Genomic DNA, 21419 nt, shown 5'->3' on the forward strand with positions numbered 1-21419 from the left:
ATTTAAGAGTAGTCTTAAACAGGATTGCCCCTCTATTTAAGCAGTTTCTTGTTTTATTTGTTTTGTTTTTCTTTGTTTAATTTATTTCAGTCACAAAAAAAAGCCAATGGTTTCGATTTAATGGTTTCTGTAAGACTTTTTTAAAATTAATTTTTATTTATTAAATTAGAAATAACATATAAAATAAAAATCGAAAACCAATTTTTTTTGTCAATAATCAACCAATATTTATTTATTTCAAAGTTTTATTTCTCTCTTAACCTTTGTCCATCAGTATTTTGATTATCAGTATTTTGATTATGTGTACGAGGAGAATTCGAGAAAATTGGAGAAGAGAGAGATAAAGATTGACCCATTTCATGTTCAGCTCCATTGAAATTTTTATTTCGTGTGTGTCAGTCACTGGTTATTTCGTTGGTATACATGACTTGCTCCATTTCGTAATTATCTCTCTTGAAGTGAATTTTCTAACGCTCACAGTACTTTTTTACTCATTTTGTGTTCACCTTCTTTAAAATGAAGGTTAATTCTATTTTGTTAATACTTCACATAAAATGGCCATACACAATTCAAAAACACTTTTGAACCATTTTCTCATGCGTATATAAATTCCTCAATCATAGCTTCCGATGACTAAGCTAACATACAAAACAACATTCACTTATTTTTATCTTTTGCTACACATCACGTAATATACAATATAATAAAATTACGTATCCATAAAAATACTATATATATATATATATAAAATAAATCAATGTGTAGATTTTAATCTTTTTTATTACTTTATAACTCTTTTTTAAAATGGACTTTTTAGAATTTCTAACAAAAGAAATGATCTTTTTCTTACAATTTTTTGAAAAATTGAATATTGTATTAATTGATAAAATTAAATAAAATAACTAAAAACAAAATACAGAAATGATAAAAAAATTTACTAAAAAAAATATATTTTATATTTATATATTAAAAATATAACTCTAAATAGAATTTTTATATTTTAAAAACTATATATATAACTATAAAACTATATATTAGAGGGTAAAAAATCCTAATAAGCCAAGGTAAGAATTGTGTAACGTAAATACGCCAAAGCGAAAATCGTTTCAGCAATAAGCTAGACACTATTTTAATGTAATTCGAACCAGGTTGGTTCGAACTACAAACCTTAATAAATCAAACTAGGGTGGTTCGAATTAGGGGGAGAGAAACATTGAACGTAAATCGAACCAACCTGGTTCGAACTCCTCTTGGCGCGGCTCCTTCATAATTCGAACCAACCTGGTTTGAATTAGTGGTGATTCGGCTATATAAGGAGTTCGAATCACCCTCATTCGAACTATTCTTCCTTCCTCCTACCCCACCAAATCTCAGAGAAAACGACCCAGAGTCTCTCCGACGAAGACCTGAACGGAGTACTCTGCAGATGGGGGACGATCCGGTACGGTTATATCGCTTGGACGGAGTTGCTCATATAGCCGGGGTCATCAACGACGAGGTTAGTACGGAAATTTTTCTGATTCTAGCGGTATTTGCGAGTTAGTGGTTTTGCATGTGGGTTAGATGGTGGTTTATGTTAGTGGTTTAACTAGGTGGTTTATGTGAGTGGGTTATGTCGTTAGTTTATGTTAGAGGTTTAACTTAGTGGTTTAAGTTAGTGGTTTATGTAACTGGTTTAGGGTTGTAGTTTATGCTAGTGGTTTATGTTAGTGGTTTAAGCTAGTGGTTTGTGTTAGTGGTTTATGTTGGTGGTTTATGTTAGCAGTTTTTGTGAGTGGTTTATGCAAGCGGTTTATGTTAGTGATTTATGTAAGTGGTTTTCGTTAGTGGTTTTATGTTGATGGTTTGTGTTAGTTGTTTTATGCTAGCTGTTTTATGTTAACCGTTTTTGGTAAACTGTTTTATGTTAGTGGTTCTCCTTAAGCTGTTTTATGTTAGCGGTTTAGTTGTGCGGTCTATGGGTTTGTTTTACATGCGGTTAGCTTTCATGTATTTTTATGCGGTTTTATTTAGTACATTGTTTCGTTGATGATTTATCGTGCTGGTTACGCTTGTCGTTGGTTATTAAGCTGGTTCTAACTATGCGGTGCATTTCATGCGCAGCCCTAGCGATGCATCAGGAGCATGAGGCGGCAGCAGGGCATGCGACTCGATGACAGATACGTTCTATACTTGCAGATGGCCGGTCTATACCATCTTGCAAGGCTGAACGACAGATGGTTTCGGTTAGACGAGGCCCTTATCAGTGCATTCGTGGAGCGATGGCGTCCGGAAACGCACACGTTTCACATGCCGTTCGGAGAGTGCACGATCACACTCCAGGACGTGGCATACCAGCTGGGTTTGCCAGTGGACGAGTGTTACATGAGCGGGTGCCTATCAGAGTTCCATATATACATCTAGGGTGGCCGTCCCGCCTGGGTCTGGTTCCAGGAGTTGCTCGGAGTGATACCTCCTCCTAGCCAGGTTCAGAAGTACGCAGTGAACTGCAGCTGGTTTCAGGAGACTTTTGGTGAGTGCCCTGAGGGTGCTGATGAGGAGATTGTGCGCCGATATGCCCGTGCGTACATCATGATGTTGTTGGGCACGCAGCTGTTTGGGGACAAGTCCGGGAACCGCATTCACATCAGATGGCTTCCGTACGTAGTTAGGCTGGAGGAGATGGGTACCTACAGCTGAGGTTCTGCAGCACTGGCATGGTTGTACCGGTGCATGTGCCGAGTGGCGAACAGAAATGTCATCAAGTTAGCGGGCCCACTTCAGCTACTTCAGTCTTGGATCTTTTGGCGCTTTCCTCGGTTTAGGCCTCCAGGGTATGAGACGTTCAGCTGGCCATTGGCCTCGAGGTACTCTACTAAGCCTTCTCTATTTCAATTTAACATATATAACTCCGTATTCATTAATAGTCTATCGCATACTCTAAACACATATTTCAGTTGATGTAACACATGTGTATGGTGCAGATGGTCTGGTTACAACCCTTCCGGGAGCGAGAAGGGTCCTAGAGTGCAGATGTGGAGATTCAGGATAGACCGGTTACAGGACAGGGAGGTGAGTATGCTATTTAATAAGTTTCTTTTTATAATCAAACCTTTCTAGTTGGGTCCAACAGCTGTCCTGACCATGGAGAGTTCTTTTGTGCAGTTCATATGGATGCCGTACAGTAGCCCTGACGTACTTCAGGTTGTCCATCCCGAGGTTTTGGAGCCCCGGCATATGGCGTTGTGGCGCTCTATGACCGCGCTGATCTACTTTGCCGTTATAGAGTGGCATCAAATAGATCGGGTTCTTCCGCAGTTTTGAGGGGTGCAGCCCCGTCCGCATCCCGCCCTGGACATCGACTTTCTGATGTCCAACAATGGGAGAGGCGGCGATCGATGGTTCCCGTTTTATTTGCAGAAGTGGCATCTCCTTTGGGACTCTCGTGCGGAGAGTGTGCTGAGGTTCGACGTTGTAGCCGACCCCGGACCGTCGCATGAGTTCCTGGAGTGGTGGAGTCAGCATGGGAAGAGGTTCTTGTCTCCAGAGACGCACCTGGGGGATCCGAGAGCAGTTCTGATTCCAGTTGAGGCCTCACAGCGGGGTCCGGGGCGAGTTCCTGACATGGATCGTTCTGAGGACATGCCTGACAGGCGGCGGGTTGAGAGGAGAATGGGTGTGGGGACATGGAGGAGTCAGCGTGAGTGAAGGTGGCCTGATCATGCTATGGACGATGATTACGACGCCGGTCCCGTTAGAGGCGGACGACGACGCCAGGGAGGTATGGCTAGGGGGCGTGCTGCGGCGGACCACCCTGGTGCTGACCGTGTGGACGACGATCAGCATGGTGCAGGGGCTGTTGCAGCTGCTGGTGCTAGTACACACCATGCCGGTCATGGGGGTGGGTGGTATAGTACAGGGATGGGTGACGGGGCTGACACAGGTGACGCTGGACTTGGATCGGGCCCTCTTGGACATTACTTCGTTGGTGTGCCAGCGGATGACCAGCCTCAGCAGGGGGGTACCCCTTGGGTTATTCCGGGATCACAGTGGTCAGACTTCCTTGGGTCAGATACGCTTGATGCGGACTTCGGGAGTCCACGCTTCCTAGAGGAGATCACCGCCATCATGAAGGGGGACGTGACTCCCCGCAGAGGTGGCCAGACCTCAGGCACGCAGGCACCGTTAGATGTTGATCTAAACGAGCCTCCATCCTCAACTGCTGCTGACCATTTTGGTCTCGGAGGTACCCCGGCATCCGCCTTCACCGCTGCATCAGAGTCTGTGGCTGGGCCGTCTGCAGCACCCCTCCATGTTGCGCCACCTGCACAGCCTGCCCCGCATGACGATGGAGATGACATCGAGGATGAGGAGCCGTTTATCCGCAGGGGTCAGCGGGCACGGGTAGCCCGTCGCTGTGGTACTGGCTCGCACTTGTTTAGATGATTCACGTTTCATGTATTTTGTTCCTTAAGGTTTCTTCATGTATGGTAGCCATATGTACTTTTCTTGTTATTTTAGAGCCTCTTTTCCTATGTTATTTGTTCATGGTAACGTACTTTGAGCCCTGAAATTTATTTAGTGGGACAGTGACTATTTGTGACCATAGAATCAGGTAACAGTTTAATGTTTACATTTACTTATTAAATTTTGCATTTACGGGACTTGTAGCAATACTCAAAGTGAAACACAACATATTCATTACTACTCGCAACAATCACAGTAAGATTTAGAAATCTCAACCAGTTACATCAGTGATCAAACATAACATCTAACAGGAAAATACAGAATATAATTACTACTAACACTAACAACATGCCAACTAATGGAACCCTGTCTGAGAAGATCCTCCAAGCTGTGGGCAACTACGTCGTGTGTGTCCGGGTTGGCGACAGAGGCCACACCTCTTTGGCCACACCTCGTTGTATGACTCATCCCAGTCACCGTAGATGAGGGCAATAGCCTTCTGCTTTGCCATCCAGACCCTCCTGTAAGTCGGCCTAAATCCAAAGTGTGCTGCCGTGGCGTTCAGGAGCACCTTTATGCTGACGGATGCATCAGCCCTAACCATTGGCATAATGAACGCCGAAATCACATGGTAATCCAAACTCCTGTGGTCACTCGAGATGGATGTGGCCAGGCAAGTGTGAGGTCCATTGTACCGTTTGACCTCCCAAATGCCCTTGCGCTTACGGAGACTCAGTCGAATCAACCATGTGCACCCATTCCCAAACTCGGAACACTTGCCCACATACCGGCGATGATCGGACTCCACTACCTTGTACTGTACCCCTCGCCGGATGCTGTAAGTCTTCACACTTAGAAGAGCCTCATCTTTATCCTGAAATTGCTGACCAACCTGGAACTCTGTCAAATCAGCAGTCCCTTCCGCATCTCTAGCTCCGAATCCAACAGAGTTCCCAGAAACCCCCTCCTGCCTCATGGCATCCAAGTCCAAGGAGGAAAAATATGGTGGATACTGCTGTGTGCCAGTGCTAGAACCACCTACCGCCAATGCAGGCTCACTCGCCCCAATATCATCGTCGCTGTCATCGTCAATCATATCCGGCTCGGCGTCATCTTAATCTGCGTCACCCAACACTCCGTCTCCAACGCCAAGCAGTAGTAAATCGTTCGGCAGATTTTCCCTTGATCCTACGTCGTCACCTACGCCGCCATTGAGATCAACAGCAAAAGACGGGGAGGCGACAGCTTGGACCACTGGCTGGTAGACAGGGACGGAGGAAGAAGCAACGGCAGGCCGGGAACTAGAACCGGCTGGCGTGGCTAAAGTGGTGGTATTCCGGTTCGAACCCCCTGAGCTGGATACCACATCAACCAGCTTTGCCAACAACTCTGGGTCCTAACCTCCGGAAACTGCCGCCGACAAAGAAACATTACCTGCAAGTCCTCATCACTACTAATCGTGAAACAATCATACTTCACGGTATCTTGGAGCACCGTGATTGGAATGCGATAGAAAAACTTCTTCACCCGCTTCACATCTTTCAGACCGAGCTTCATCAGTACAGATCTAACAAGTTCATCATAGCTCGTCCGAGGGGTAACGACAATACAGAGAGGATCTTTATCTGTGAACTTCACTCCGGAACAAGTTTTCCTCTTAATGGATCCTCTGTGGTGAACCAAAACCACAAAACTCTCCTCACTAGCTATCTTACTCCGTCTAATGAGACCAACTCACGTTTACAGCGATTATATAGAGCTCTGACTCCCAATAATTCGAACCAGACCGGTTCGACTTATGGTTTGTTTAATTTGAACCGGCCCAGTTCGAAATACTTTGGACGGACTTTCTCTCCATAATTCGAACCACCCTGGTTCGAATTACGTGCAATCGTAGTTCGAACCAACTTGGTTCGATTTATTAAGCAAATTCAACTGGTAATTCGAACTGTCCTGGTTCGAATTACTCTCATATGCAGTTTGAACCATGTAGGTTCGAATTATATAAAAATTTGATCCTGGCGCATTACTGAAACCATTTTTTGTTTGGCTTATATACGTAACTTGTAAATGTCATTGGCTTATTAATAACAAGAATCATGTTAAGTACATACCAAAATCAGCCACCAGTATAAAATATAAATTAAAAAAACTTAAATCATATATATATTTATATATAAATATATTAATAATTAATTTTAATAATTAATTTTAATAGATAAATATTATTTTTAATTATATTAAACAAAATAAAAATTTATGTACAATTATTTTTACGTGGAGTGAATAAATAATTTAATAATTTTTAGTTATTAATTTTAGGCGAAACTACACGTAAATCTTTACGTTAAATAAATATATCAAATTATGAAATAGATTATAATTATTATTTATATATAACAATATTTAAATTACAGATATATCCTGATGTTTGTGAAGTGAGAAGGGAAACGGCAGCAGTGCATTTCCTAGAATAGAAGAAAAAAAAGAATTTGTGATATGATGACGATGATGATGATATGTCTGATGTACTCACACCATTGAATTCCATCCGTCACAACACAAGCTCTCTCCAAATCCACGTGTGTTCTCAGCACACTCTCCATTTGCATGTTTCAACATACACATTTTACCCACTTTATATTCCTCCCTTGCTTCCTCTCTTCTTTCTTTCATTCATCATCTTTCTTCTGTCACTCATCATCATGGATTTGATAAACAGTGTGCTCAACTTGTTTGTCCCTCCTGCCAGTTTGATCACGCTGGCTTTCTCATGGCCTGCACTCTGTTTCCTCCATGCTTGCGAGTGGCTCTACAACACCGTCTACGGTGACAACATGGATGGCAAGGTCGTCATCATCACCGGTGCTTCTTCCGGCATCGGAGAGGCAAGTTCACTCTCTTTCTTTCTTCTTTGTTTCATGACCTAGGATCAGAACTTCCATTTCGTGACAGTTATGTAATGATTTGGAAATTGGAATAATGAATTTGTAGCAAATAGCATATGAGTATGCATTGAGGAGAGCATGTTTAGTGCTGGTGGCACGAAGAGAGCACAGATTAAGAGGGATTGCGGAGAACGCCAGAAGAATGGGCGCAAGGCATGTCATGATTGTCGCAGCTGATGTTGTTAAAGAAGATGAGTGCCGCCGATTCGTCAATGAAACCATCAATTTCTATGGCCGTGGTATGTATGGATGTATCTACTTGATACCTAGATTATCATTATTTTCCATTAGCAATAATTGAAGTAATGGTTTTGTAGTATAAGTACGTAATGAGTACACAATAAGAAAAAATGTTTGTTAAGTGTTATACCTTATCTATGTATTCCTATTACAAAATTAATTATAATTGAGCTTTCATTATTGTTAATGAAAAATGATTTAGGTAATACTACTCATTTCTAACCAATAACTTGTTCATTTATGTTTCCATGGCGTTGATGTTGCAGTTGATCATCTTGTAAATACAGTAAGTTTGGGACACACATTCTACTTTGAGGAAGTCACAGACACATCAGTTTTCCCTGTTCTCTTGGTAATAAATAAAATAAGAATTTATTTCCAATTCGCAGAATTAAGACTTCCAAATTTTCTTAAAATTTGTTACTTTAATTTTTCAGGATATTAATTTCTGGGGGAATATTTATCCAACACTTGTGGCTCTTCCTTACCTTCATCGAACCAACGGTCGCGTGATTATCAATGCATCGGTTGAGAGTTGGTTACCTTTGCCAAGGATGAGTTTATATGCTGTAAGAATTTATGAATTTAATTGACATTGACGTTCTGTGTTTTAATGATTTGTTGTCAATTGATTCGTTCTGTATTTTGTGTTTGTTACTTGGTGGTAATAGGCTGCAAAGGCAGCATTAGTGAACTTCTATGAGACTCTCAGATTTGAATTGAGAGATGAAGTTGGAGTAACCATAGCAACTCATGGTTGGATTGGAAGTGAGATGACAAGTGGCAAGTTCATGCTAGAGGAAGGCGCCGAGATGCAGTGGAAAGAAGAAAGAGAGGTAAGCCCTCGCGCACTAGCATTTACCATCTTATCTAATTTCACATTTATTTAGATGCGAAAGAGAAAGAGAATTAGAGGATGAATTAGGAGTTGTAATCATTACTCATCTTGAATTGTTGTTGATTGATGATAGATGAATGTGATAGGCGGACCGGTAGAGGAGTTTGCGCGGTTGATGGTGGCGGGGGCATGTAGAGGAGATGCATATGTGAAGTATCCAAGTTGGTATGATGTGTTTCTACTATACAGGGTGTTTGCTCCAAATGTTCTAAACTGGGCATTTAGGCTCTTGATTGCACCACAAGGCACCAAAAGGACTTCATCCTATGTAGGCACCGGCAGATCCCTTGAGGGAAGGCCCATGTTGGAGGCACCATCCCCGAGAACCGCCCTCCTCGCTCCCTATAGCTTCTCCGGTGGCGGCCAGTTGAGTTAAAATGGATTCAATCAAAGGGATCCCATCCCCTCCAAGCAATGAAGGAAGCAAGGAAGCTGTGGTTTAACTTGTATTCTTGAATTCTTGTTGGAAGCTTGTTTTTGTGGACCTATTATTATGTCATGTAGTCTCAGACCTATCATCTCTTTATGTAGAAACTACGAAAATAAATCTCTCTGGTAATGCATCTGTCATATGAATCAAATATCTTGAGAATACTATCTCACCAAAATTGAATTTCCTGCCTGAGAGACTTAAAATGCGGTGAGCTTTTCATGAAACTTGCCACCAAATCTGTCATTATCTATATATTTGTATAAATATACATATTTTGTTTAATTTATTTTTAATATATATTTTATATGAATAGTTGATTTTTTGTGTGTGTATTTTTGTGTACATTTAAGTTGAATTAATAATTATAAAGCTAATAAAATTTATTACAAAAAATGTTTGATTTGCAACAAAGATAGCCCTTTTTAAAATTTTCAGTGCTGCTAAAAAATAGATTATATAATCTGACTTGGGAAGTTCAAACTTCAAAGTGAAGCAAGTTTTTAATGGAAAGCAAGAGTTTTTATTTGGCAAAGCTACTTCAGTGGTGCCCGGCAAGGTTCTTTACCTGCGAATCCTCCGACTGGGCTTTTTCTCCGACACTTTTCTCTCCGAGAACCTCGTCCGATTGTACTCCAACAGCGATGACATCGTCTCTGCACATCAAGTGTTCGCGAAAATGCCTCAAAAGAACATCTTCTCTTAGAATGACATCTTGGCTGCATACTGCAAAAACCGCAACTTGCAAGACGCGTGTCGTTTGTTCCTGCAAATGCCTGAAAGGAACACCATCTCCTTGAACACCATGATCAGGACAATGCTACGTGCTGGCTATGAACGACAAGCATTGGATACCTATGATTTGATTAAGCAACAAGGTGTTAAACCTTCCCATATAACTTCTACTACTGTTTTTAGTGCTTGTGGTGCTCTTTTGGATGCAGGATGCGGTAGGAAAAATCATGGGGTTGTGATCAAGCTTGGTCTTGACGGTCTCATTTATGTAGTTAATGTCCTTTTGTCCATGTATGTTAGGTGCGACCTTTTCTGGGGATGTAATTCGTGTTTTTGATGACATTGATGAGCCTAATGAGGTTACCTTTACTACAATGATGGTTGGATTATCACAGATGAATAAAGTCAAGGAAGCTTTGGAGATATTTAGGCTCATGCTGAAAAAAGGGGTTCATGTTGATTCTGTATCCTTGTCCAGCATATTGGGCGTGTGCGCGAAAGGAGGATTTGATGAAAGGGATATTGGTCTATGCAATCAGAGTTATGGAAAACAAGTGCACACATGCACTCTCAATTAAACTGGGATTTGAAGGAGACATCCATTTAAGCAACTCAACGCTGGATATGTGCGAAAATAGGGGACATGGATAGCCCCGAAAAGGTTTTCGCCAATATGAATTCGGCATAGTGTTGTTTCTTGGAATGTGATGATAGCTGGGTATGGCAACAAATGCAACGGTGAGAAAGCTATGGGTATCTCCAGAGAATGCAGTGCTGTGGATATGAACCGGATGATGTTACTTGTATCAATAATTCAATATGCTAGCAGCATGTGTTAAGTCTGGGGATGTTGAAACCGGGCATGATATATTTGATAGCATGCCATGCCCGAGTTTGAGTTCATGGAATGCTATACTCTCAGTCTATAGCTAGAATGCAGATCATGAAGAGGCGCTAAAGATGTTTAGAAAATTGCAGTTCCAATGTCAGCATCCTGATCGGACTACATTAGCAGTTATTCTTAGTTCATATGCTGAATTGGGACTCCTTGAGACTAGAAAACAGGTCCATGAAGCCTCTCAGAAGTTCAGGTTTGACAAGGATGAGTATGTTTCCAGTGGTCTTGTTAATATGTATTCAAAATGTGGAAAAATGGAGTCTTCAAAGAATATATTCAGTAAATTGTCTGAAGTAGATGTTGTTTGTTGGAACTCAATGATAGCAGGTTTCTCAATAAATTATCTGGACAACGAAGCTTTCTCTTTCTTCAAGCAGATGCGCCAATGCAGCTTCTATCCTTCAGAGTTTTCCTTTGCTACCATTGTGAGCTCTTGCGTGAAACTCTTTTCGTTATCCTAGGGACGCCAGGCTCAGATCGTAAAAGATGGTTATGATATGACATATTTGTTGGAAGTACTCTTGTAGAAATGTATTGTAAATGTGGGAATGTGGATCAAGCCAGATACTTTTTCGATATGATGCCAGGTAAAAACACGGTTACCTGGAATGAAATGATACACAGTTATGCACAGAATGGATATTGTGATGAGGCTGTTTCCGACTACAAGGACATGATCACATCTGGTGAAAAACCAGATGATATTACTTTTGTTGCTGTCTTAACTGGTTGTAGCCACTCTGCATTGATTGATGAAGGAGTTGAGATATTCAATTCAATGCAGCAAAGATTTGGAGTGGTGCCAAAGTCAGATCATTACACTTGCATCATAGATTGTCTCTCGTGCAGGGCGATTCCAGGAAGTAGAAATGATCCTAGATACCATGCCATGCAAGGATGATCCAGTTGTTTGGAAAGTGGTGCTGAACTCATTGTCGCATTCACACTAACTTGAGCTTAGCGAAAAGAGCAGCCCAGAAGCTCTTTTGGTTGGACCTTCTAAATTCGGCATCTTATGTGCTTCTAGCAAACATGTACTCTTCTTTGGGAAGATGGGAGGATGCAAGGGATGTCAGGGATCTAATGAGTGACAATAGGGTCCGCAAGGATCTTGGTTATAGCTGGAGTGAGCACAAGAATGATATTCAGAATATTAACATATAGTCTATTAATCTTCCACCTTATTAGGAATAAGTTCAATTAAGAAATATAATATCACTCTGATAGTGAATGGAATCAAAGCTATCTCTGCATTATAAATTAGTGATTACTAAGAGGGGTGCTCTATTTATGGTGCTGGAAGATGGTTAATTCCCTTGTGATAACTATCAGCAGAAATCCAACTCATTGATTTCTGGAAGACATGTTTCAGATGGCTACTAAACGCATTCGGAGGTTGCAAACTTGTATGAAATTCAATTTGTCAAGCCAGGAAAAAGGACAACACATGAGTAAATTGGTCACCGTCTCTCTCTGCTTTGTAGCACTCTAGTTTATTGATTATAATTCTTGCACCAATTGTAACTGGATAAATTAAAATTGAGTACCTTTAAAATGAAGATATTTGTCCTCGTACACATAATAAATAAGACTTAGCTAGTTAGCTACATTGATTATGATGGTATCCGTAAAAATGTTTGATTTTTCTTTTTCTACCTGATAATTTTAAAAAAAATTTACTAAAATTTTCTATTTTAAGACATGACTCATGATGCTGACACATTGCGTCTTCTCTTGGTGGACCATTTATATCTACGGAAATTAAGAAGGCTCTTTAGTCTTTAACAGTTGAACACCATTTATATTTATATTTATATATATCATAAGATAAGATCAACTTTGCAAAAAGTAAGAGGAGACTGGAGAGGTTGACGATGGAGGGCAGTATCCGATGCTCCGCCAACTATGTTCCATTGACTCCGATCAGCTTCTTGGAGCGCTCCGCCGTCGTGTACCGCGACAGCACCTCCGTCGTCTTCGGTGACGTCACCTACACATGGTCTCTCACTCATCAGCGCTGCCTCAGACTCGCTTCTTCCATCGCCAACCTCGCTATTTCTCCTGGTCACGTGGTTTGTCACTTTCTTTCATACTTCGTCAATTTCGTGTATACATATCACACCCTTCATGTGCTGCTTCTGTTTTATTCATATATTCGGTTCTACTAATTTAAACCGAGTATTTTTGTTTTTAGGAGAAATGAAATAATTGACCGAGAAGTTAAAAATAGGATGAAAATAGTACCTCACCAAATTAAAATTAAGAGATACTCCCTTTTTTACGAGTAAAACTTTCAAATTAAAATTACAAAAGAAGATGAAGAAGATTTTCTTCTAATGGAGTTAGTTATCTTCATGTTAATCAAAACCAGATTGGAGAGTTCATCTCAAAAGAGTTCACTAGTAAAATTTTAAACTTGTAAGCACTTGTAGATAAGTGTTAAATCCCATGGTGATGGTTATTAGTTATTAAATATTTGATTGAGCAGGTTGCTGTGTTGGCCCCTAATATCCCAGCTATGTATGAGCTACATTTTGGTGTTCCAATGTCAGGGGCAATTCTCTGCACTCTAAATACACGCCATGATTCTGCAATGGTTGCATTGTTATTGAAACATTCTGAAGCCAAACTCTTGTTTGTGGACTACCAACTTCTTGATATTGCTAAAGGGGCACTGCAAATCATGGCAAAATCAAACACCAAGCTTCCACTTTTGGTCTTAATTTTGGAGTGTGGTCAGGCTTCACCGGACACGGCCAACATTTCACCCCCTCCCGGAACATTGATATATGAGGATCTTATAGCTAAAGGAAGTCTTGAATTCGAGGTGAGGAGGCCAAAGGATGAATGTGATCCAATCTCACTCAATTACACTTCTGGGACCACATCAAGTCCTAAAGGGGTAATCTATAGTCATAGAGGTGCATATCTCAATTCTCTGGCTACAGTCCTTCTGAACGAGATGGGGTCTATGCCGGTATATTTGTGGTGCGTTCCGATGTTCCATTGCAATGGATGGTGCCTCCCTTGGGGAATTGCTGCTCAGGGCGGCACGAATGTCTGCCTAAGAAATGTAACTGCTAAAGGAATATTTGACAGCATTTTTAGGTACAAGGTGACACACACTGGGGGAGCACCAACAGTATTGAATATGATAATAAATTCATCAAGTGAAGTCCGGAAGCCACTTCCAAGGAAGGTGGCAGTGATGACTGGTGCTGCCCCGCCACCCCCGGATGTGCTTTTCAGGATGGAAGAACTAGGATTCATTGTGACTCACTCATATGGCTTGACAGAAACTTATGGTCCGGGGACAATTTGCTCTTGGAAACCAGAATGGGATAGCCTTCCCCGAGATATACAAGCAAAAATGAAGGCCCGCCAAGGAGTGACTCACCTTGGAATGGAAGAAATTGATATAAAAGATCCAGTCACAATGAAGAGTTTGCCGGCCGACGGAAAAACAATGGGTGAGGTGATGTTCAGGGGAAACACCGTGATGAATGGATATCTAAAGGATCTGAAAGCGACCCAAGATACATTCAAAGGGGGATGGCTTAGGAGTGGTGACTTGGGAGTGAAGCATCCTGACGGCTACATAGAACTAAAGGACCGGTCGAAGGACATTATCATCTCTGGTGGAGAAAACATTAGCACCATTGAGTTGGAGGGTGTGATTTATAGTCATCCGGCAGTTCTTGAGGCGGCGGTTGTTGGGAGACCGGATGATTATTGGGGAGAGACACCATGTGCATTTGTGAAGCTGAAGGAGGGTGAGAGTGCCACAGCAGAGGAGATAATACAGTTCTGTAGGAACCGTTTGCCGCATTATATGGCTCCAAGAACTGTGGTGTTTTCTGAGCTGCCAAAGACTTCAACTGGCAAAACACAGAAGTTCATTCTCAGAGAGAAAGCAAAGGCCATGGGAAGCTTGTCTAAGAACAAGATTAGTCGCTTGTAAATGTAAATCATACTAATCAATATTCAGTGTGGATGCATTGTTTTCCAATGACAGGTGCTTGAATAAATGGTGCAAGTTTCATCATCATCTGAGCCAAAATCTGTCCATTAACTAAGTGTGTTTGGATTAAGGTTTGCAAATGAGTATTTTCATTTATGAATGTGCTATTTTAAAATTAACTTTGATTAAAATTGGATCAATATTAATGTAATTTGTATTTGAAAATCTTGTGTCAAACATAATTATGAAAAAATAAATTTTGTTTGGATGATGTTATTCAGAATTAATTGAAATACAAAATTACTAAAATAAAAGTAAAAACTTAAGACTAGCATGTTACTTTTTAATATAAAAGGTTGTAATAGGTAATTGACATCCTATTACTATTTTAACGTAATTCTCACATATGAAAAAGTAAAAATTTATTACTTTCACCAAAAATATATTTAGAATAAAATTTAATGCATGTTGAATTAACCAAATACTAACTATATACAAATATATAATTGTATTCATTTAAAGCTAACTTTAACTTACATTGACAAATGCCAACTAGGAATGGCAACATGTATTTTATTAGCGGGTACTCAATCCGACCTCACTCGATCAGATAGGGTTGTCAATTCGATCTGTAGCGAGTAGAGTAGGGTGTGGGTTGAGTTTTCGTATAGGTCGGGTAGGATGCGGATTGAGTCTCAACTCTATCCGACCAACCCGCGCTCTATATATGTATATGTTATATATTTGTATAAAAATATGTTTTAAATGGATGTTGAACCAAAACCTTTCATTAAATGTAAAAGATCCTTAACCACTAAAAAAAGATCATTAACTGATAATTTAATATTTTTTTTACATAAAAGTTAATTCTAAATTATCATGAAGCTATATAATAATTTTGCATTTTTTTATAACCCATGAGTAGGATTGAATACTCGCGAGTTGAGAACGAATAGAGCTAGAGTTAGGATATTTTCAACTCGCGAATAAAGTAAGGTTGAATTTATATAAAAAACTTAATTAGCAGATAAGATTAGAATTGACTTCAAATCGTACTCTATTCTACCCATTATCGCTCCTAATGCCAACCAGTCAACCACAAACCAAACACACACAAAAGTCTTCAAACGTCCATCCGTCGGAATAGCTTGGCTTCCCAGCTATATTATTTTCTACTAGTTGTTTGAACTTGTTTTTTAAGCAAAGTATTAATGACTTGTTATAAAACATAAATATTCAAGTGCTCAATTTAATGTTATTGTATTGTGTACAGGATTCATTTAATGCTGAGTTCCGGACAGAAATATTTGCAGTTTTCCAGCTAGAGGATACTATCATTATTCAATTCGATTTTGTTTAGAACAATTCGTTCTAATAAATAATAAATGCCTCCCCGCAAAACACGTAATATACTCTGTTCTGAATAAGTGTAGGTTTAGTAGTTTCAATAGACCATTATTACAAAGGTAAATACTATAGTGTCTATCATTTTATATTTAAGTTATTAAAAAAATAAATAAATAATATTTAATAAATTTTATATGATTTACTTTTTATTTTAAATATTTATTTTTTACTTTAAAACAAAAGTAAGGTAATTTAAACACTATAACAAAAATATCATAAAACTCACCTATTATAAATTGACTTGTAAACAATTACAGAAGCAGATCCAAGGTGGACTACTAATGGATGAAATTACATATATTAAATCACATTTTTTTAATTAATCTTTGGAATTTTAGGTCAACTCTTATTATTGTGTTCATAATGAAAATAAGCTTCTAGACATTATTGTTAAGGAAATAAAAAAATTAACCTTTACAAATTAGACTTTTTAATTTATGTATCCTCACAATTTAAACTTCTCATTCCAAAAATTTTACCCTTAAATTTTAATTAAAATTTTGTCTAATCTCAAATGTGAGCCTAAAATTTGGTTTTTGTAATTAAAAAAATTAAATCCATATTAAATTAAAAATTCCGTTTATTCATGAATTAAAAATGATAGTCTCCATACTCACCTAAAAAATCGTAGATTTGAATCTTTTTATCTTTGATAAAAAGAAATAACACAATAATAATTTTCATTACTAAAAAATTGAGTCAAAATGTGTTAGTTACTATTTATTAGTAGAATTTATTATTTTTAATAAAAAATTATTAATATTTAAAATATAAATTAAAAATATTATTAAATTATTAAATTAAAAAATTTGAATTAATGATTAAACATAATAACAAAAAAATACTTAATTACTTAAATAGTTAAATGCGCGTTCGTGGTTGAGAATTAAAGAATGGTGGAGCCACTAGAGTTTTAGTGGTTTTACCAAGTGACGTGTGAAACGGAATTCATTCATCAAATGCTGACCAATTCAAACATTTTTCTTCTTTGACAGAATGGATAAGGTAGGCCTTACACAAGACAAAATCTTCTCATAACATTGGAAGCATTGATAAAAAGAGCTCCAGCCTCCATGTACAACATCAAACATTTTCTTTTCTTCTACTAATTATTTTGAACTTCTTTTTCACCTAACTACTAATTTATACACGTGACATGTACCAGTTATAGTATATTAAAATAAAAAAAATAAAAAGAGGAGCTACCAATCTTAAATAAGATAGATAAATCTATTTCTTAGTAATTAATTAAAAAAAAATACTATGTGTACATCAAAATTGATTATTAATATATTTATATATAAATACATGTATAATTTAATTTTTTAATATGTATTTATATTTTAACATATATTTTATAACAATGATTAATTTTAATCATTAATTTTGATATACATGTAATATCCCAAATAACTAAGGTCCTATCAAAAACAAAGAAGGAGCAGAAGATGAAACTAAAGATAATCTTCAACAGAAATGCTCAATGGTGGATCCCCTTGTCCACCACCATGATGATGATCTTCACTACTACTTTCATGGAAAGCTGTTTCACCATTACGATCACCCAAACCTTGCCACCAAGAATCTCCTCCAAATCCAACATCATAACTGTTCATACCTACGCCAGTTTCAAGTAACACCTCGGAACAATAACTACCACTGCTAGTTTCTGTGACTGCGACAGTATTGGTGGTGGTAGCGAGCGTTGTTGATCTCCCATTAATGTTGCGCGCATCAACATCCATGGCAACATCTGAAGCGACCTTCTGAACGGACCTTGGTGACAAATCCTCTCTCTGCTGAAGACAGTGATGATAAGAAGACAAGGTGTCAGGGAAGTTAAGCTTCTCCAATGAAGAAGGTTTCTTCAGGCAATAAACGGCGACGTCGTGAGCCACCGCAGCTGCTTCCGGCGTGGCGTAGGTTCCCAACCAGAGACGCTCTTGGGTGCCCGGAACACGAATCTCCGACACATACTTGCCCCACTTTCGACGCCTAACACCCTTGAGCTTCTTATTATTGTTAGTGGTTGATGATGATGATGCAGAGTTATTTGCATGCAACCACGAACTGCGACTCATGATTATGATGACTCTGTTTTTGTGTCTTTAGAACATGGAGAAGCCTTGTGACCACAAAAGTCCTTTATAAAGGTTTTGAAGATTTTCAGAGTCAAAGGGCCTTGCAAGAATTTACGAAGCATTTAATATTCAATATTGCAAAGTCAATATTTTCAAAGTCAAAGTATATATTATTAACTACTTTTTACAATATTATTATATAAGTTTATTATTTTTTAATTAAAGTTAAAAAAATATAAAATAAAAATTAACATCAAGTTAACCCATATATTATTAAAATATAACAAGGTAAATGTAACATACACAACATTAATCTAATACTAAATTAGTACAATTATTTTCATACGTATTTATTATACATTAAAAATCATATATAATAATTAATTTAATAGTTAAATTTTGATATGGGTCAAACATTTTTTTTTTCTTTCTTACTAGCTTCGTGTTCCCTTAAAGTCCTGCAAGTTGGAGAATGGAGATCGAAGTTTGGGTTATTGGTAGCCAATAGAAATGACAGCATGGCAACCACAGTAGCTAACCTAGCTAACACTAGTAATATTCATCCTAGGTAGTAATTTTGATATGCATCAAACATTTTTTTTCTTTCTTATTAGCTTCGTGTTCCCTTAAGTATATGCTATCGTTCATATATTAAATCTATGCTTTAAGAATTAATAACTCACACAAATGAAAAGTGATTATAAATATTTACCATCACATCTCAAGTATGTTTTAAGAGATAGTTAAGATTACTCTTATTACTAAATTTTGAAAAAGTATAAGAATTAATTAGTGAGATGGTCAACTAAAAAAAATCTAAAAAAATAACTTAATATCATTCGCACACTCAATTTTATTTATTATAAAAAAAAACCAATCACACAAATCCTTTATTAAATCATTCTTTTATAACAATAAAAAAAATTTTATGATCTACAAATTCAACCCAACAAAATATATAAATTCTGTTACAATTTTAACATTTATCATCTTATCTTATTTTTATATTACCTTCTTATCTTATCTTATCTTTGCTTTTATCTTTCGTAGACAATACTCTATATATATTTAGTTTTATCTTTATAATTATAAATATTTCTTAACTATTGTTGCTGACTTTAGTCGCTTTACATGAGTTATTTTGTTAAAATAAAAAAAAGTACAAAATCATGTAAAAAATTTTATTGCTTTAGTTGAAACACAATTCAACTCTAAAGTCAAAACTGTTAAACATGCTGTTTATTTGCTTAATAGAGTTTCATCATCTGTAATTAATTTTCAAACACCATTTGAGATTTTATTTAATCATCCACCAAATTATCATGACTTTAAAGTTTTTAGATGTTTATGTTTTATTTATACCCTAATGACAAATAGATCAAAATTTGATCAAGAGGCAAAAAGGGTATTTTCATTGGTTTTTAAAATAGTTTTAAAGGATGTATCATTTATCTTTTGGATGACAAAAAGATTGAAATTTCTCAAAATATTATATTTTATGAATTAGTCTTTTCTTTGGTCTACAGAAATGACTCAATTTCTTTTTTCAACCCAATAGCAAATTCTGAATCAAACAATTTTTCTGTCAATACACATAACCCAAAAATACCAACTCTTCCAGTTGAACCCTCACTCATACCCATTGACCAAACTCCATCTAATTCTTCATTTTCTCCAACAACATCTCTTTTCTCACTGTCGTGTCCTAACCAACATGAATCCATGACAATCGAATCTCTTTCGAGACCCAAACCCTCCTCTCCTTTCGCACTAGACACTAGTCCACTATCACCTCCTCATCTCCCGTCACCTTCCTCACCACCTTAGCAACCCCATCGTCATCATTCCGACCGACCTCATCGACTTCCAGCATATCTCTCTAATTACTTGTGCAATTCCTCTCTCACCTTTACAAATCAATCTCCCTCAAAGTGTAGGTATCTTTTATCTTCAGTCATGTCTTTTTCTTCTCTTTCATCTTCACATAAAAGGTTTTTTTATCTCTACATTTTGCGTTGAGCCAAAGTTCTTTAAGGATGTCAATCAACACCCTAATTGGCATAGTGCTATGAAAGATGAGCTGGATGCTCTTGAGTTGAACAAAACTTGGTGTCTTGTTGATTGTCCTGCAGGTGTTAAGCCGGTTGGCTGTAAATGGGTCTATCGCATCAAACGCAAGTCTGATGGTTCAGTTGATCGATATAAGGCTCGCCTTGTGGCTAAAGGATTCACCCAGACTGAAGGTATTGATTTCTTGAAAATCTTCTCTCTTGTTGTCAAGCCTGCCACCATCAGATTAGTTTTGTCATTGGCCTCTATGAAGCATTGGACCATACATCAGTTAGATGTCAATAATGCTTTCTTACATGGGGATCTTTTTGAAGATACATGACTCTGCCACCCGGATTTACATCTCCTTGGCCAAATCAATGATGCAAGTTACTAAAGTCATTGTATGTTTACAACAATCTAGTCGTATGTGGTATGACAAACTTCCTCATCTTTTGCTATCTCATGGATATCAGCAGATCTTATCTGATTATGGTCTATTTGTTACATTTACTGGTGCTCAAATTTCTATACTCCTAGTCTATGTTGACGATATCGTTCTCACTGGTAATTCTATTTCTGAACTTACTGCCATTAAGTCTATTTTGCACCAACACTTTTGAATTAAAGACTTGGGCACATTAAAATATTTTTTGGGTATTGAAGTAGCTCAATTAGCAAAAGAAATTTGCTTATCTCAGAAAATATTATCTTGACCTTTTGGAGGATTCTGGTTTATTAGGTGCTAAACCTGCCTCTGTTCTAATGGATAGTACCACAAGACTATATCAAGACAAAAGTCCCCTGCTATTTGACCCTTCTGTGTATCATCGTTTGGTTGGGCGTCTTATCTACCTTACCACTACTCAACCAAACATCATGTATGCCACTCAACAATTAAGTCAATTTATGACATCTCCTACTGAATCTCATCTTCAAGCTAGCAAGCATGTGTTACGATATCTGAAAACTAACCCCGGCAAAGGACTCTTTTTTAAAGAGAATCAGAAATTCAGCTTCTCGCCTTCGGTGACTATAATTGGGCCGGATGTCCTAACACTCGGCAACCTTTAACAGGCTATTGTTTTCTTTTAGACAACTCTTTAATCTCTTAGAAGACTAAGAAACAAACCACCGTTGATCAAAAAATAAATAACAAAGTGTTCTTTATCTTTACATACTCTTTCAATTTTATTACCCTTGTTCCTCTCTCCTCCCTACGGCTGCACGCCGCTCCTCCCTTCCATAGCCACACGCGCTCTTTTCTCCTACCGCAGCACACTGTGCCCCTCTCCAACAGCTGCATGCCGCGCCCTTTTATTCGCC

The 21419-nt window shown here is 38.1% G+C and overlaps 4 protein-coding genes and 1 pseudogene across 4 annotated transcripts; 4 read left to right on the top strand and 1 right to left on the bottom strand.

Annotated features, from left to right (window-relative positions):
- Positions 1-7108: 7108 nt before the first annotated feature.
- On the top strand, positions 7109-9113 carry LOC107488381 (11-beta-hydroxysteroid dehydrogenase B). Its single transcript, XM_016109126.2, has 6 exons — positions 7109-7334; positions 7441-7633; positions 7901-7986; positions 8072-8203; positions 8306-8470; positions 8606-9113. The coding sequence occupies exons 1-6, from the start codon at positions 7152-7154 to the stop codon at positions 8906-8908; spliced, it is 1062 nt and encodes a 353-aa protein (XP_015964612.1). The 5' UTR covers positions 7109-7151; the 3' UTR covers positions 8909-9113.
- Positions 9114-9425: 312 nt separating this feature from the next.
- On the top strand, positions 9426-12125 carry LOC107488342 (pentatricopeptide repeat-containing protein At4g20770-like; annotated as a pseudogene).
- A 264-nt stretch (positions 12126-12389) lies between these two features.
- On the top strand, positions 12390-14640 carry LOC107488380 (butanoate--CoA ligase AAE1). Its single transcript, XM_016109125.3, has 2 exons — positions 12390-12667; positions 13084-14640. The coding sequence occupies exons 1-2, from the start codon at positions 12470-12472 to the stop codon at positions 14554-14556; spliced, it is 1671 nt and encodes a 556-aa protein (XP_015964611.1). The 5' UTR covers positions 12390-12469; the 3' UTR covers positions 14557-14640.
- A 2717-nt stretch (positions 14641-17357) lies between these two features.
- Positions 17358-18060, bottom strand: LOC107488358 (ethylene-responsive transcription factor ERF014). The gene has a single exon (XM_016109087.3). It carries the CDS (start codon positions 18042-18044, stop codon positions 17418-17420), a length of 627 nt encoding a protein of 208 aa, XP_015964573.1. The 5' UTR covers positions 18045-18060; the 3' UTR covers positions 17358-17417.
- A 2052-nt stretch (positions 18061-20112) lies between these two features.
- LOC107488341 (uncharacterized mitochondrial protein AtMg00820-like) lies at positions 20113-20436 on the top strand. The gene has a single exon (XM_016109071.1). The coding sequence runs from the start codon at positions 20113-20115 to the stop codon at positions 20434-20436; it is 324 nt and encodes a 107-aa protein (XP_015964557.1).
- Positions 20437-21419: the final 983 nt, after the last annotated feature.

The sequence above is a fragment of the Arachis duranensis genome, chromosome 5 (assembly GCF_000817695.3).
Source record: "Arachis duranensis cultivar V14167 chromosome 5, aradu.V14167.gnm2.J7QH, whole genome shotgun sequence".
Taxonomy (NCBI): domain Eukaryota; kingdom Viridiplantae; phylum Streptophyta; class Magnoliopsida; order Fabales; family Fabaceae; genus Arachis; species Arachis duranensis.